This window comes from Bos indicus x Bos taurus, chromosome 18 (genome assembly GCF_003369695.1).
Source record: "Bos indicus x Bos taurus breed Angus x Brahman F1 hybrid chromosome 18, Bos_hybrid_MaternalHap_v2.0, whole genome shotgun sequence".
Lineage (NCBI taxonomy): Eukaryota > Metazoa > Chordata > Mammalia > Artiodactyla > Bovidae > Bos > Bos indicus x Bos taurus.
Genome location: NC_040093.1, coordinates 3,834,628 through 3,851,567, shown reverse-complemented (window position 1 = coordinate 3,851,567; position 16,940 = coordinate 3,834,628). Strand labels below are relative to the sequence as shown.

Genomic DNA, 16,940 nt, shown 5'->3' with positions numbered 1-16,940 from the left:
CCTCTGCAATGTTCCTCCCAACCCCTTACAAGGACGCATCCTTTCTGGCCAGGTGGGAACTCAAGTAACCCTTCATCACTGGAGCGCTGCAGGTGATATCAGAGCCAGGGAGGGGAGGGGAAGCCCCCCTCTGCCCCTCGGGCCATCTCCTCTGCATCTCGATTTATGGTCAGTGAGGGTCTTGCTCCTTAACGGATTTGCTATTTTCCTGCCTGCCTTTCCTGCTCTGTCCTGGGCAAGTCTATCCTCAGACTCTAGAAAAGGTCTGGGGAGCCAGGAGCAGCTGAATTCAATACTAGTTAAATGATTGAATGAATGGAATTCAGTCACCCTGCCCGAAGGTAAAGCTCATCTCCCCCACCCAAACAAAATGCCCTGCTTCTCTCCTGGGACAGGGTCACGGTAACACCCTATATCCACCCATAGGTCCCCATCCCACCACCACCCCCACTCCCCAAAGCCGGGCAGGCACCGAGTGCTCCCTCCCTCCTCCTCCACCCCCCAAGCTCCAGCTCTGGCTCCTTCCTCCCACCTGGGCCCTTGCACCAGCCTTCTCCCTGGTACCCTGGCCCCCAGAACTCCTCCCACCCTGGCCCGATACTCATCTCACAGCTGCCTCACATGCACATCCCCTGTGACCCTCAGGACCAAGTCCCCAAGTTCCTCCGCCTGGGATCTGAGGACCTTCTTGAGGTGGCCCAGCCACATGTGGCATCACCCAGCTCCGACCCAACTGAGGGACCTACTCCTAGGACAGCACTCCAGCCTACAATCCACACCCACAAAGGAAAGGTTCCCACCTTGGTTGGGTTCCAGTCCTACCACTGCAATTTAAAAAGGACTCAAACTAACGAACGTTTATTTTCATCTGCCTCGGCAGGCACCATGAGTTACTAGAAAGAAGTGATGAAGGTAACGCCCTGGCAGTCCAGTGCTTAGGACTCCTGGCTTTCACTGCCAAGGGCGCAGGTTCCATCCCTGGTTGGGAACTAATACTAAGATCCGCCAAGGCGCTACGAAGACTCCGCGAGTTGTTCTGCTCGGTCAAAGGGAAAAAAGAAAAGTTATGCCACACTGTGTGCTACCTTCATATTAGGTGAGTTTGCAGCTCACCTGATAAGGACGCTTCATTCTGTCCCATCTCACAGAAACTGAGTCCAGGATGGGTGGTGATCGATCCCAGGCTATGAAGAGAGACTGTGGGAGAGTCAGGGATCCAACAAGAGACTCCTGCTTCTCCCCGCTGGCCAGGATAGCTGGAGGTCACAAGTAATTTCAGGAGGAGGAAACTGGCCCAGCGAGGCAGCCTCAGATCACAGGCAAGTAAGCAGGGGGCCCAGACCCTGCACTCTACCCTCTGTACCAGAAACGGGAGCCTCTACGGGGCCCCTGCGGTCCCTCCACCGTCCAGGAAATCCCTTCCAGCCGAGCGGTCCTGGACGTGCTGGGCCAGCCGCCGGGCCTCCTGAGAACACAAGAGCACAGCGGGCAGGTGTATGAAGCGACGCCTCCGAATCCTCGCTGGCGTGCTTGAAGACCTCCGAGCGGGAAGTGCTGTGGCTCCGGCGATGCGGGGAGCTCCCGGGGAGGGACGGGGACAGGAGGAGCGCCTGGGCTCCGGCCACACCGGGCCAACACCATCCCCGGCGGTGAGCGGGTGACGGGCCTCCCGAGGTGGGCAGGGTCCATCCTAGGGAAGGAGGGCCCATGGCCCCCGAAGAGGCTCGGGGTCGAGGAGCCCTCTGAGAGCCTGAGGGGCGGACAAACGCAGGATCCTCTAAATTAGCTCTTTCCACGGAACCCACCAGCTCCGAGTCGTTCCGCCCCGCGTGCCTGCGTCTGAGCGGGCGCCCCAGCGGACGCACCGCGCCGCTCGGGCCTCTCCGGCCGTGCGGAGCTCAGGCCCTGCCTCCCGGCGCCGGCTGGCAGTGCGGGAGCCTCTCGGGTCCGAGCGCGGCGGGAAGTGGCCCGAGACGCGGCCCTGGGACATCCGTCCGCGGCGCGGTGGAGATGGACTCTAAGAGCCCGAAGCCCTCTTCCGGCTCCCATTGCGGCCGGGCGGGGCCCGAGGCATCTGTCCCGGCGGGAAACAAACACCCGCGAACCACAGTTCCGGGTGCCTGCGCGCCTCACCTCTGCCATCGGAGGATTGAAAAAAAGAAAATACCCAGCCAGTATAAAGTCACTATTCGGAGACGCGGCAGATGCGGAGGGAGGGAAGACAAAAGAGATAGCTTTTGTCCGAAAAGTGACTTGCCTTTAAAGTCACTTTATCAAAAAATATAAAAATAAAAAATAAAAGTCACTTTATCGTTCTAGGCTGGAGAAGGAACCAGTCATTCTACAATAGGAAAAAGTGTTGTTAGTCGCTCAGTCGTGTCCAACTCTTTATGACCCCATGGACTGCAGTCCGTCGGGCTCCTCTGTCCATGGGGATTCTCCAGACAAGAAAACTGGAGTGGGTTGCCATTTCCCAGTCCTGGAGACCTTCCTGACCCAGGGATCTCCTGCATTGCAGGCAGATTCTTTGCCATCTGAGCCAAGGAGACCAGAAATCGCCCTGGGAGTTGAATGCATCTTTCATGATACTGTCTCCTGCTTCCCCTGCCACCCACGGACTCGCAGCACACCCGAAGGCTGAAGATCATTCAGTGTTAGAAAGACTCAGCACAGAAAAGGATGCTGCCTTGTCCTTCAGAGATGCCAGGGCCTAGCTCTGCAACTGACAGCCCTCGAGCTGGATGCTGGCGGCCTGGGGCAGGATTCCCAGGACGTGGCCCCCTAAAGGCATGCCTGTTGTGCCCTTCCCTCCCTATGCATCCACCATGGGCTTCCCTGATGGCTCCCCCGATGGCTCAGCTGGTAAAGAATCCGCCTGCAATTCGGGAGACAAGTATTCAATCCCTCGGTTGGGAAGATCCCTTGGCGATGGGAACAGCTACCCACTCCAGTATTCTGGCCTGGAGAATACCATGAACTACAGTCCATAGGGTCGCAAAGAGTCAGACACGCCTGAGAGACTTTCACTGTATCTTTCCCTTTTTGTGCCCACATTAGCAGGAGACCCAGTCTGCCCTGATACACCAGGGCGTGCTGACCGGCTCCCTGGTAAGGCTGACCTGCCAGGAGCAGCAGGAGCAGCGGCAGGAAGCTCGGTGGGTGAGACGGGGCGGGCAGAGACAGCGGGGTCCTTTGCAGGCCTTGCCACAAGCTTCACAAATGAAGCACAGGACGTCCGGACGGGCGAGAGCGTGGGCCTTGAGACAGGCCGCGTTCCTGGAAGCCGGCGGGCAGCTGGGACAGCCGCGCGCTGGGTGGGGCCGTGTTACTGGGCTTCCCCACTCACGGCGTCTGTGCCCGTCCAGTCAGTGAGCAGGGATTGATAAGGACAGAGCGAAGGGGCAAAGCAAACGGTTAAATACCCTTGGAGTATCTTTCTCTCCAGCTCCAAGGTCTCTTCCTTTCATGCAGGTCCTGCGACACCAATTAAGTGTTTCCACTGCCCCCCACCCCCGCCATCCCCACCGCGGCCGCCAATGAAGCCTCTCACCTCCAGAGTCTGTATTCGGTCGATCCCATCACCTCCCCACCGTCTCTTTCCAAAGCCACCTCCCCCGCTCCCCGCCCCAAGACCTGCCTGGTTTCCGCCTCTTCTCTGTTCCCAAGAGGCTCGGCACAAACCATAGACAGAGGTTTCTGGAGGGCTACAGTCCATGGGGTCACAAAGAGTCGGACATGACTCAGCAACTAAGCACAGCACATCACTAGCACAGCAGCAGCTGCAAGCACCATGTCCCCTCAGTGGGTCAGCAGGTCCGGTCTTGGTGATCTGGTCTCGTGCTCCAGGGCCCTTACTCCGGGCGTGACCCTTCTGTTCGTCCGTTATGAGGAATGGCCTCCCGAAAGCCCGATCCCGGAGTGCAGGAGGCGAAAACATTAACCCCCTACCCGGGAGCCCTAAGTGGGGACACACGGGCTCCGACCACCGAGCAGAGGGGCGGGGTGGGGGGAGGGGGGGTCACGAAAAGCCTTCCGCCCGGAAACATACCCCTCAAAGGAAGGGTTCCAAGGACCTTTAGTTCCGCTGGCTTGAAGCGGAGTTATTTTGTTCAACACATATCTGTTGTGTATTGTTCAACACAAATGGCTCTTAGATACCAGCTTATGGGGGTAAAAGCGTGAGCCAACCAGACCTAGGTAGTCCCCGCCTTCCTCTACCTTAAGAGGCGACACATGTTACCTGCATTGGACACCTGCTGCAACAAGGAACTCTCATAAGCCTCATGGGGGCGACAGAGACCAAAATATTGACATCTTCCCAGGAACCCGAGCACCTAGGAGAAGCAGGTAGGGATGACAATCAAGAGACAAATTCAACAACGACGAGTCAGCATCACTAAAGAATCGGATATATGCCGAAAAGAGACCTTGAACAAGAAGGTGTCAGATTCAGTCCTAGCATTTTACAGATGAGGGAACTGACGCGCAAGGAGTTTAAGTGAGAGGCTGATGGTCCCACAGCAAGTGGGTGCCGGAGCCAGGGTTACATCCTAAATCCGGGAGGTCTTTACACTTTCTCATCCCCAGACCGTCATTTTCGGGAACGTGTCCTATGGTCCCTGAGAGTTAGAGGGGTGCAGCTGAAAGATGGTTAGGGAAAGAGCTGTCCGAATGTGACACAGCCCTCAAGGCTGGCTGTGGGTGCTGGCCAGGAAAAACCAGAAGGCTGGGCTTTCTAGCTCCTACCCACGCAGAGCGCTGGGAATTCACAAACGGCCGCCTTCTTGCCTCAGTACCCACTGTCTTGAAAGAGTGGGCATTCCATGTTTCCTGGCAAAGATCAGATTGTAATGAGGAGCTTAGAAACAGCAGGATTCCAATTCTCGTTTCAAATCAATCAGACCTCAAATTTCTCCAGGCCAACCTCCCCACCCCTCCCCTCTCCAGGCTGCTTGGCTTATGGGATCTTAGTTGTCCAACACCAGGGATTGAACCCAGATCCACTGCAGTGAAAGCACCAAGTCCTAATTACTGAACCGCCAGGGAACTCCTGTCTCTAGGCAAATCTGAAAAGCATGTGATGACTCAGTTTCCTCATCTGTCATGCACTGTTAGACACTCTTTGCTTTTCCTTTTAATCTTACTTTTCTATATTCAGATGTAGATTAAGAAGAAATTTTCAGATGTTGATGTATGGGGAAGTCCTTCTGGCTGATACATGATCTGTCTTGAACTTTATGTTGACCAGAACAGCCTGTTTTATGGCCTGTCAAGCATACATTGTCTTCGTACATCTTCTATAACCAGTAAAGAATGTAAGTAAAATAAAAATGGAGTCACTGTGGCTTAGGCATCAAAAATGGAGCTGGAGGATTTCCCTGGTGGCACAGTCAATAGGAACCCACCTGCCAATGTAGGAGACACAGGTTCGACCCCTGGTCCAGAAAGAGCCTAAATGCCAAGGAGCAGTTAAGCTTGTGCGCCGAAACTAATGAGCTCATGCGCTGCAACTCCTGAAGCTGGAGCACCTAGAGCCTGTGCTCCACAAGAAGAGAAGCCACGGCAATGAGAGGTCCCACACTTCAACAAAGAGTAGCCCCTGCTTGCTGCAACTGGAGAAAGCCTGTGCAGCAAGAAGAACTCAGTGCAGCCAAAAAATACATATTTTTTTGTTAATGGAGCTGGGTAGTCATTGTAGACGTGGTCTCAGATGCACTGTTCCATTACTGAGAACTTGAATTTTGTGAACTGTATCAGACTCAAGGCCAGCACCTGCCATTCTCAAAACAGTATCTGCTAGCAGCTGCCACTTTAGACCTTAACCTGGACTAATCCTGTTTCAAGTGCTCAATACCGATGCATGGCTGGTGGCCTCCATATTGGAGACACTAATCTACGGGAGGCCAACTAACAAACAGGCAACTACAAAGTAGGGTCACAAGTGCGGTGATGAGGCACTCCAGGGGGTCAGAAGGGGCACAGGACCCAACTGGGGTGGGGGGAGGGGTGCAGAATTAGAAAGTTTTCCTGGAGGAAACATCTGAGCTCAGATGTGGACAAAAGAGTTAGCCCGCCTTTGGGAATCGTGAATGCAGTTACAAGTGCAGTGAAGTGGAGGCAAAGGCCAGGACTGCAAACAGCCTAAAGAACCATTCTTCTTTCAGGGTGATGAAACATCCTTGGCGGCTCAGTTGTAAAGAACCTGCCTGTCAATGCAAGAGATGCAGGTTTGATTCCTGGGTTGGCAAGATCTCCTGAAGAAGGGAATGACTTCTCCAGAAATCTTGGCTGGAGAATCCCATGGACAGAGGAGTCTGGCAATCTACAGTCCATGGAGTCACAAAGAGTTGGGACACATTTAAGAACCACAGCTACCCACTTCAGTATTCTTGAGCTTTCCTGGTGATTCAGACAGTAAAGAATCTGCCTGCAACACAGGAGACCTGGGTTCGATCTCTGGGTTGGGAAGATCCCCGGAGGAGGGGATGGCAACCCACTGCAGTATTCTTGCCTGAAGAATCCCCATAGACAGAGGTTTCTGGTGGTCTACATGACTCAGCAACTAAGCACAGCACATCACAAGCACAGCAGCAGCTGCGAGCATCATGTGCACAGCCAGGGACAATGCTAGCTGAGACATCAACAGGGACCAGCTTGAAGAACTTGGAGTTCGTGTCGCAGGCATCGGGGCGAGCTGGGAGTTAATGAGGGAAGTGTCATATGAGGGCTTTACAAGCATTCCAGTAAACCGGTAGCCTGAAGGAGTGCCTCAGTCAGCCTGGGATCTGGAACTAGGCAGGAGTCAGAGGTTGCTTTCTGGAGGAATTAAGGCTTGATGAAATGGCCAGGATCCCCCAGGAAAGGTTATTCTGGGTAGTGAGAAGAGTCCAAGACCTGGCACCTGGAGCAATGAAAGCATGAGGGTTTCACTGGGGGTTATGACATGCTGTGTTTGAAAGATGCACAAAGGGGTAAGAGGAGGTCAGCGAGCTTGGCGGGAACTTCGTTATGAAGGCCTTCCAACGCAGGGCAAAAGGAGTTGAGATTTCTGTCTTGAGTCAAGAGGGAGTGTAGAAGGATTTTGAGCTAGGAAAGGATGAGAGTTTAGAAAGGTCTCTCTGCCTATGTTGTCGGGCTAGAGAGTGAAAGTTCAGAGAGTAGGGAGGAGGCTGGGGCCGAAATCTAGCTGAGAAACAAACGAGATTTGAGCTACAGAAGGGGTGATGGGGCTGAGAGTTCTAAAGAGATAATGTGTGTGCGCGCGCTTAGTCGCTCAGTCGTGTCCGACTCTTAGTGACCCCATGGACTGTAGCCCGCCAGGCTCCTCAGTCCATGGGATTTCCCAGGCATGAGCACTGGAGGGGGTTGCTATTCCCTTCTCCAGGGGATCTTCCCCACCCAGGGATGGAACTCCTGTATTGGCAGGCGGATTCTTTACCACTGAGCCACCAGGCAAGCCCCCACCGCGCCCCCAACCACCCTAAAACACCGAAGGAAATGGTCCTTTCGGCTGTCCGCATTAGAAGCCAATTACCCTCATACCTACCCACCTCCCCGCCCAGCATGGCCCCTCTAGTCCTCCCTCTAGCGCCTCTCTACGGTTTCCCCTCCTACCGCTCTTGCCAGACGCTTTCTCTCGTTTCCCTTCCACCCTGGACCCCTCTATCTGCCGCCAACCTCTCTATGGTCCTCCTTCTCCCTCCTTCATTTATCCGCTCCTCTTCTAAAGTTTAGAGTCTAAACTCCTCAGTATTGGCCATCAGCCTCCCGCACCCATCAGATCCGTCCTCTGAGCTCCCTTTCTGCTCAGTCGAGCGGGAACGGCGGACAGTGGGGTGGTGCTTTTACGGGAGGCCCGGCGGGGAGCGACCCGGACTTCTAAGGGGAGACCCCTGCTAGAAGCTGCGCGATTCAGGCCCTTTGCAAAAATGCTCGGGCTGCAAACACGAAGCCCAGAAAGGAAGATTCCGCTTTGCGCTTAGGCTCTAATAAGAGGGATCCCAAAAGAATCACTCTCTAGGGGAGTTCCCTGCTCCTCGTTTCTTCTTCTTCTTTTTTTTTTTTAAGTTTGCAAACTTGATTTTTCTCTCTTTATAATTTCCCCCCTTTATCTGCACCTGACATGTGGAGCTTCCCTGCTGCTGCTGCTAAGTCGCTTCAGTCGTGTCCGACTCTCTGCGACCCCATAGACGGCAGCCCACTAGGCTCCTCTGTCCCTGGGATTCTCCAGGCAAGAACACTGGAGTGGGTTGCCATTTCCTTCTCCAATGCATGAACGTAAAACGTGAAAGTGAAGTCGCTCAGTCATGTCCGACTCTTAGCGACCCCATGGACTGCAGCCTACCAGGCTCCTCTGTCCATGGGATTTTCCAGGCAAGAGTACTGGAGTGGGGTGCCATTGCCTTCTTATAACCCAGCAAACCCACTCTTGGGTATATATATACCATGAGGAAAGCAAAATTTAAAAAGACACATGCACCTCAGTGTTCATTGCAGCACTATTTGCAATAGCTAGAACATGGAAGCAACCTAGATGTCCATCAACAGATGAATGGATAAAAAGTGCTGGTACATATACACAACGGAATATTACTCAGCCATAAAAAGGAATGCATTTGAGTCAGTTCTAATGAGGTGGATGAACCTAGAGCCTATTATACTGAGTGAAGTAAGTCAGAAAAAGAAAGATAAATATCGTATACTAATGTGTATATATATAGAATCTAAAAATATGGTACCAAAGGATATATTTGCGGGCAGCAGTGGAGAAAAAGACAATAGAGAACAGACTTACGGACTTGGGGAGACGGTGAGATGTATGGAGAGAGTAACATGGAAACTTACATTCCCATATGTAAAATAGATAGCCAATGGGAATTTGCTGTATGTCTCAGGGAACTCAAACAGGGGCTCTGTATCAACCTAGAGGGGTGGGATGGGGCGGGGTGGAGGTGGGAGGGAGGTTCAACAGGGAGGGAACATATGTATACCTGTGGCTGATTCATGTTGAGGTTTGACAGAAAACAAAATTCTGTAAAGCAATTATCCTTCAATTTAAAAATAAATTTTTTAAAAAGAAAGAAAATAGATGAAGTAAATAGTAACAGCACGGCTCCTAAAGGAGGAATGCAGGGCCTTCACAGTCAAGTTCCATCTGATATTCTGCCCCATCTACAAGGATTCTTCTTCACACGTAGCAAAGCACATAGAATTCTTTGCTATAAAATTAGTTAAGCATAACTGCAGAGGTGGGTTTACCATGAATCTAATGAACCTTAAGCTTCAGGGGTTCCTCACTTGCCCAAGATATTTCCTGAGTAGTAAGTACTGACAATTCAAAGAGTCGTTAGATTAGTCACTGCTCAAAAGAAAGCAAAACAAAAAACAACAAAAAACTTGCACCAGGATGTCCAGTGACAGATGAATGGATAAAAAGTGGCATATATCAATATGCAATGGAGTATTGCATTTGTGCTAAGTCGCTTCAGTGGTGTCTCTTTGCGACCCCATGGACTGTAGCCCACCAGGCTCCTCTGTCCATGGGGATTCTCCAGACAAGAGTACTGGAGTGAGTTCCCATCTCTTCCTCCAGCAATGGAGTATTACGCAGCCATTAAGAAAGAATGAAATGATGCCGTTTGAAGCAACATGAATGGAGGAGAGATTATTGTGCTAAATGAAGTAAGTCAGAGAAATACAAATTATATGATACCACTTATATATGGAATCTAAAATATGATACATACGAACTTTTTATACATACATATAAAAAACAGAAATAGACCCACAGAAGTAGAAAACAAATTTATGGTTACCAAAGGGGAAAAGTAGGGGAGGGGATAAATTGGGAGGATGTGACTAACAGAATCATAGTACTGTATATAGATAACCGTCAGAGCGCTGGGCAGCACTGCGAACGTGTCTCTCCTTCCACGGTGCTCGGACAGAACAGGCCCAGGGACGCCCCTTCCTCCAGCCTCCGACCACCTTCCAACCATTTTTCCAGTGGCAACCTTGGAACCAACCAGATGTCCTCGGCCCCCAGGACCAGCCAACGCCATTTGCAGAGATCGGCTCCTTGTCTCCGGCTACCCGTGAGCTCCCAGATTCCTGAGAATCATTCCCACAGGCGGAGGCGCCCCAGCCACCCGGTCCACGTGCAGCCTCCGCCTCCCGCCCCGACCTCTCTCTGGGCTTCCCAGACCACTAGGACCAGGCGGCTCTGGAGGGCGGGCCATCTCCCCACGGATTGGGGGAGAAACGGGGGACGGGGGGCGGGGGAGGCGGGGGGCGTCGAGCTCCATGGAACCTGCAGAGCCAGCGCTGTGGCCGCACGCTCTTCCAGGACGTCCGTCCAGGGCAGGACGAAGGGCTCAGACCCCGGAAGCCTTGGGGCCGCCCTGCTCGCAGAGAAGAACCCGAGCCAGGCCTTCGTGGACCCGCAGGCCCCGGGTCCTCCCCGCCCGACTCCACCTCCGTGACTTCCTGCAGTCACGTCCTGGACAAACGGGTGAAACTCATCACGACGGTGGGCGCCCACCTGACCAGCGCAGCAGGCCGCCTGGTCCCCGGCCGGGCTGGACCGCTTTCTCCTGCAAAGGTTCAGCCTCCAAAGCACCGCTAGGAGCCTCTGGGGGAGAAGGCAATGGCAACCCATTCCAGTACTCTTGCCTGGAAAATCCTATGGACAGAGGAGCTTGGTAGGCTGCAGTCCATGGGGTCGCTAAGAGTCGGACATGACTGAGCGACTTTACTTTCACTTTTCACTTTCATGCACTGGCGAAGGAAATGGCAACCCACTCCAGTATTCTTGCTTGGAGAATCCCAGGGACAGAGTAGCCTGGTGGGCTGCCGTCTATGGGGTCGTACAGAGCCGGACACGCCTGAAGTGACTTAGCAGCAGCAGCAGCAGGAGCCTCTGGAGCCCAGCAGCCTTTGAGGAGCCCTTCTGGTGGCAGGGCTTCTGCCTGAAGCCTCTCTCTGCCACTAGGCAGTTTATTTTTGTTTGTTTGTTTGGTTGGTTGTATTTTATTTATTTTTGGCTGTGCTAGGTCTTCATTGCTGCTCAAGGGATTTCTTTAGTTGCCGAGTCGGGGGCTATTCTGTGGCAAGCACAGGATCTAGAGCTCAGGCTCAGAAATTGTGGCGCAGGGGTTTAGTTGCCCCAGGGTGTGAAATCTTCCCAGACCAGGGATCAAACCTGTGTCCCTTGTGTTGGCAGACAGACTCTGGACCACCAGGGAAGCCCCACTAGGCAACTTGTTAACCACTTTGGAGACCTCTCTGGAGCCTTCCATCAAAGGGAAATAATACAGGTTTTTGCAACAACAAAATAAAAAAGAGAGAGATAACCAAAAAGAACCTACTGTATATGATAGGTAGCTATATTCAATATCTTGTAATAAATTATAACAGAAAAGAAGCAAAAAATACATACATCCAAAAAAGAATATATATATATGTGTGTGTGTGTGTGTATATATATATATATACATATATATGAACCACTTCACTGTAGTGAAACTACCACAATTTTGTAAATCAACTATACTTCAGTAAAAAGGAAAAAAATTGAAACCAACCCAATGTCCACCACCAGGAGAATGAATAAAGGTAATCTGGCATCATCAGTCAGCTATCAAAACAGCATTGACAATGAATGACTAGACTACACTACACTATGGATGTTTACAAATACAAAAAAAGCAATGTTGAGGGGAGAAAAGATTACACTGAAAGACACCATTTATCCTAGAGATGTTAAATGTGCAGGACAGTATCACATTGCATCATGTATGTAGCAAAATAGAAAGACATACATGCATAGGAATGGTAAACAAAAGATGCAGAATCTAATAACCTCTCTCAGGGAAGGGAAGGAGGAAATCGATGGGGAGGGGTACACAGAGGGCTTAGACTGCTTCTGTAAAGTTGTACAGTCTTTGTTTATTAGTGAGAACAGGGAGCTATTTATTATTCTGGATATTTTTTTGTATAGAGAAATGGTTCCAGATAAAATTAATATTAATAAAAGACTCCCTATATTCATCTGTCAATAGATCCTTCTGCAGTAACAACACATGATTATTTTAAATGTTATGTATCTAAGGAAGATGAGCATCAGGTTCTGGTCACTGTAGACACATATTCTGGAATTCAGGCTGATGAGTTCACTTCACTTCACCCTACAAGTCCCCAAGCACAGAACAGCAGGAATGGAAAGTGATCAATAGTTGAGCTGGCTCTTACCTTGTGCTGAAGTTGACACACATCTCTTCCACTTATATTTCATTGGGCAAACAGAATCACAAGGCCACGTCTAATTGCAAAGGAAAATGGAACCTTATCATGTTCCCAGAAGGAGAAGCAGAATTTAGGAATGATCGTCATGTTTAGCATCTCTTCCCCTGTTGCCGGGGGAAATATCAATAACCTCAGATATGCAGATGACACCACCTTTATGGCAGAAAGTGAAGAAGAACGAAAGAGCCTCTTGATGAAAGTGAAAGAGGAGAGTGAAAAAGTTGGCTTAAAACTCAATATTCAGACAACTAAGATCATGGCATCCGGTCCCATCACTTCACGGCAAATAGATGGGGAAACAGTGGCAAACTTTATTTTCGGGGGCTCCAAAATCACTGCAGATGGTGACTGCAGCCATGATATTAAAAGACCCTTGCTCCTTTGAAGAAAAGCTATGACCAACCTATACAGCATATTAAAAATCAGAGACATTACTTTGCCGACAAAAGTCCATCTAGTCAAGGCTATGGTTTTTACAGTAGTCATGTATGGATGTGAGAGTTGGACTATAAAGAAAACTGAGCAGCAAAGAATTTATGATTTTGAACTGTGGTGTTGGAGAAGACTTTTGAGAGTCCCTTGAATTGCAAGGAGATCTAACCAGTCCATCCTAAAGGAAATCAGTCCTGAATATACACTGGAAGGACTGATGCTGAAGCTGAAACTCCAATACTTCGGCCATCTGATGTGAAGAACAGACTCATTGGAAAAGACCCTCATGCTGGCCAAGATTGAAGGCAGGAGGAGAAGGGGACAACAGAGGGTGAGATAGTTGGATGGCATCACCGATGCGATGGACATGAGTAAACTCCGGGAGTTGGTAATGGACAGGGAAGCCTGGCATGCTGCAGTCCATGGCATCGAAAAGAGTCGGACACTACTGAGCGACTGAACTGATGCCCCTACTCTCCCAAGAAAACAATTTAAAGTTGCTCCAATCCAAATATCTTGCAAATTTCTTTCTTATTGGGTTTTACAACCATCTACATTGTACGTGTGAGAAATGCAGGCACGACCCTGAGAAATGTGGTGACCTTTTCAAAGTCACACAACCAGGCCACAGAATGAATTGGACTCTTAAGACCTCAGCCCTGTCCTTGGTGCTGTAAAAACCCATCTTTGGGCTCTTTCCTCCCAAACATCATACCACCTAAGGTCTTTTGCTAACAAACCCCAGTACGACCACTGTGGCTGTTTGATGACTGTATTTCTGCAAATGGACTTTAAAATCCTTACATTGGTAAACTTGGTCTCACTGGGTTAAGGCAAGCCATGCAGAGGAGGTGACCGCAAAAATGTGTAGCATGAAAACAAAAATCATTCAATTCTGGTCAGTGTCAACTGACTGCCAGAGCCTACTCATACAGGTTAAAAAGAGAAATTCGAGTTAGTTTCTCTGGCACCCAGCGCACCACGCAGAATGGCTCCTGAGGGCACTGACAGGTGATTAGAAGAAATTCACCACTTTCTTCCCAGCTCCGTGGATGCCCCGCCCAATCCTCCAGTGCGCCTGCGCCAAGGCGCTGACGCCATTCCCAGGCCACGCCCCCTCCCGAGGCGACCACGGGCCTCGGGGGCGGGGCCTGGGCAGAAGATGGCCGCCGCGCGCCCGGAACCCCCGAGTCCGAGCTCAGCGGCCCCGGAGCCGCGATCCTCGGAACCTCCGGACGTGGTGCGGGCGAGGAAGGGGCCAAGGCTGGGGACTCGAGATGGCAGGAGGTCGCAGGGCTGGGGGCGGGACTTAGGACGGGGCGGGGGTGGCATTTATGGCTCCGGCTCTGGGGGCGGAGCTTCTCGGTGGGCGAGGGGACGGGGCTTATCGTGGAGCCAATGAGGGTGGTGGGTGGGGCCTGGGTGGGTGGACCCCGAGGAGGGGTGGGTGGGACATCTGAGCTGTTGATGAGTTCGGAGAGGAGTTCCAGGGGATGGAGTTTGTCTAATTAGGGGGCGGGGCCTCCGAAATTTTAGGGGTAGCGAACCAGGTAGGTTGGGAAGGTGACCCTCAAAGACAAAGGTGTGGGGTTATAGCTGGGGCATCCACGCTGGGGTGGGGTATGATTCTGCAGGGATCTGAGGGATGCGTCTTGATGCCCAGGAGAGGATTTGGGTGGAGGAAGAAATGACTGTTCCAGGAGACTTTGGACACGCGCTCAGGATGGGAGAGTACCTGAGGACATTCATTCATTCAACAGAATTTACTAGTCCTACCTGGACCAGAGAGATGGAGAGGCGAACGAATACATAAACTGTATTCTTTCGGAGCGCGCAGTGGAATAGGGGAAGAGACTCAATAAACCAGACTTAATTGTGATCTGGAAAGAGTGAGCTGAGAGAGTGGGGGGTAGGGGAGCTAAATTTAGACGAGAGCAGTCAGCTGTGTACCGGCTTATAGTTACACTGGGGTCAGAGAGAGAAGGAGGAGCTGGGTCATGGTGGATGTTAGATGACGGTTTGGGATTTTAAGTGCAATTGGAGTCATGTGACAGTTTTGAGTGGGAAAATGACTGCTGTCTGATTTCCATTTTTCAAAAGGTCATTCGGGCTGCTTTGGGGAGGTGGGTTATAAGGGAGCAGGCGTAGGCACAGAGACATTCAGAGGGTTAGGAAACTTGGCAAGAGATGATTGGCTTTTAAGTGCAGGTAGAGGAGAGAAATGGCTGGATCTGTGATGTATTTTGGGCAGGAGGGGAAGCCTTGATGGTCATAGGGCAGAATCCCGGAGGATAGAGAGCTGAATCTAGAAATCGAGGGGCCCAGTAGGCTGCAGAGAGCGTTTTAATAAGTGGGGCGTGTTGGGGGTGGGGTGTGGCAGAGTCCACAGGCTCCTCTGTTTCTCCCTCTCCCCACTCAGGTCCTGGTGCATGATGATGGCCGCCCGGCCACCCCCCCGAGTGACCTCATCGAGATCCAGGTGGTGAAGGTGACGGACACCACCCTGGTCCCCGAGCCCCCGGAGCCAGGTTCTCTGCACTGTGCCTTGTGCCCGGCTGCCTTCCGGCTGGTCTCCGAGCTGCTGTTCCATGAACATGGTCACCTGGCGGGGGCTGAGGGTGGCGGGCAGGGTGGGGACCCCAGCCGGTGTCATGTGTGTGGCCACAGCTGCCCCGGCCCTGCCAGCCTCCGTGCCCACTATAGCCTGCATACGGGCGAGCGGCCCTACCGCTGCGCGCTCTGCCCCCGGGCCTTCAAGGCCCTGGCCCCTCTGCTGCGGCACCAGCACCGACACGGGGTAGAGCCGGGGGCCCCTCGGAGGCCCCCGGAGGCGGCGGCGGCGACTCCAGAGCAGCGGACCGGGGCGCCCCCGGAGAGGTCGGAGGTTGTGCTGGCGGCGGCAGCTGCGGGCGCGGCGGTGGGGAAGCCCTTCGCCTGCAGGTTCTGCGCCAAGCCGTTCCGCCGCTCCTCAGACATGCTAGACCACGAGCGGGTGCACACGGGCGAGCGGCCCTACCACTGCGGCGTGTGCGGCAAGGGCTTCACCCAGTCCTCGGTGCTCAGCGTCCACGCGCGCATCCACACTGGCGAGCGCCCCTTCCGCTGCAGCCTCTGCGACCGCACTTTCAACAACTCCTCCAACTTCCGCAAGCATCAGCGCACCCATGTCCACGGCCGGGGCCGGGGGACTCTGGGGGCCCGCTGGCACCGGGGGCTGAGGGGCCGGGGAGCAGGTGTGGGGCAGGGAACCCTCCTGAAGAGGGGTGTGGGGAGACGGCCAGAGTAAAGGTGGAGGTCGACCAGTAGTCTGGGAGCGCACATTGCTGCAGAGGAGGAGTGGGTGGGTAAGAGAGGCCAGGGAGGACGAGGAGAGGTTCGGGGTGGGGTGACGTCAGAGCTCGCAGAGATGGCCACGAGCGGCCGGCGTGGGAGAGCGCACGGACAGCCAGGCTCAGGACGCTCACAAGTCACACAGCCCCTGCGTGTGGTTCCGAGAAAGGCACAGTGGCAGCCCTGTGGGTGCTAGAAACCTGAGCTGGATGTCATGGCCTCGTCCGCCTCCCCGATGGCTTGTCCTTGCGCAAGACATCACTTGTCGCAGCAGAGCCTGGGCACTTCTTGGGGCAGGGGGATCCAGGCCGGACCCTTTCGCCTACCTCACTGGATCACACTGACCCTGATACTGCCCACCTGTCCTCAGTCTGCCCGCTGGATCCTCCAATAAAGAAGCTGGGACCCTGTCACCTCAAAGCCAGAGGGTCCCCGAGTCACAGTGTCAAGGATGGAAGCCTGACCCTAAGGGTTTTGACACCAGGAGCCCGACCCCTGCTCCCATGGTGGTCCCTCCCCTAAGCCAGACTCCTCTTTCAAGACAACTAAAAAGATGGCCCACACTCAGCCAGCTGCTGCTCCCCTCTTAAAGCTGTCGGCTCAGAGCCCAGGCTCTCCTGGGGGCTACCAAGTAGCCCCCAGTGGATCTAATTCCCTTCCACTACCAATTGGGAGCAAAGAGCCTACAGGCCAGTCCCAGGCTATCCCACGGAAGGGTTGGTGGATGCCGATGGAGCTGTCCTGGAGGGCCTGTGGCGGGTGTGGGGCAGGAGATGAGTCATTGGGGTGGGGGCAGAGGAGGACCTGGGGGCTGGATGTGGGAGGCCTCCAGTGCTATTCCTATTAAAGGAATTTCTGAAGGGTTTCTCTATGTT

General features: G+C 52.9%; 1 protein-coding gene and 1 long non-coding RNA gene across 2 annotated transcripts; one reads left to right on the top strand and one right to left on the bottom strand.

Moving 5' to 3' along the window:
* Positions 1 to 842: 842 nt before the first annotated feature.
* LOC113876003 lies at positions 843 to 5,570 on the bottom strand. Its single transcript, XR_003506371.1, has 2 exons — positions 3,551 to 5,570; positions 843 to 1,465 (listed from the first exon to the last, which is right to left on the bottom strand). It is a non-coding gene; the product is annotated as an uncharacterized LOC113876003 (long non-coding RNA).
* Positions 5,571 to 13,858: 8,288 nt separating this feature from the next.
* On the top strand, positions 13,859 to 16,930 carry ZNF784 (zinc finger protein 784). Its single transcript, XM_027514788.1, is given in 3 exon segments — positions 13,859 to 13,975; positions 15,155 to 15,905; positions 15,908 to 16,930. Coding segments are annotated over 3 exon segments (963 nt in total). The 5' UTR covers positions 13,859 to 13,897; the 3' UTR covers positions 16,042 to 16,930.
* Positions 16,931 to 16,940: the final 10 nt, after the last annotated feature.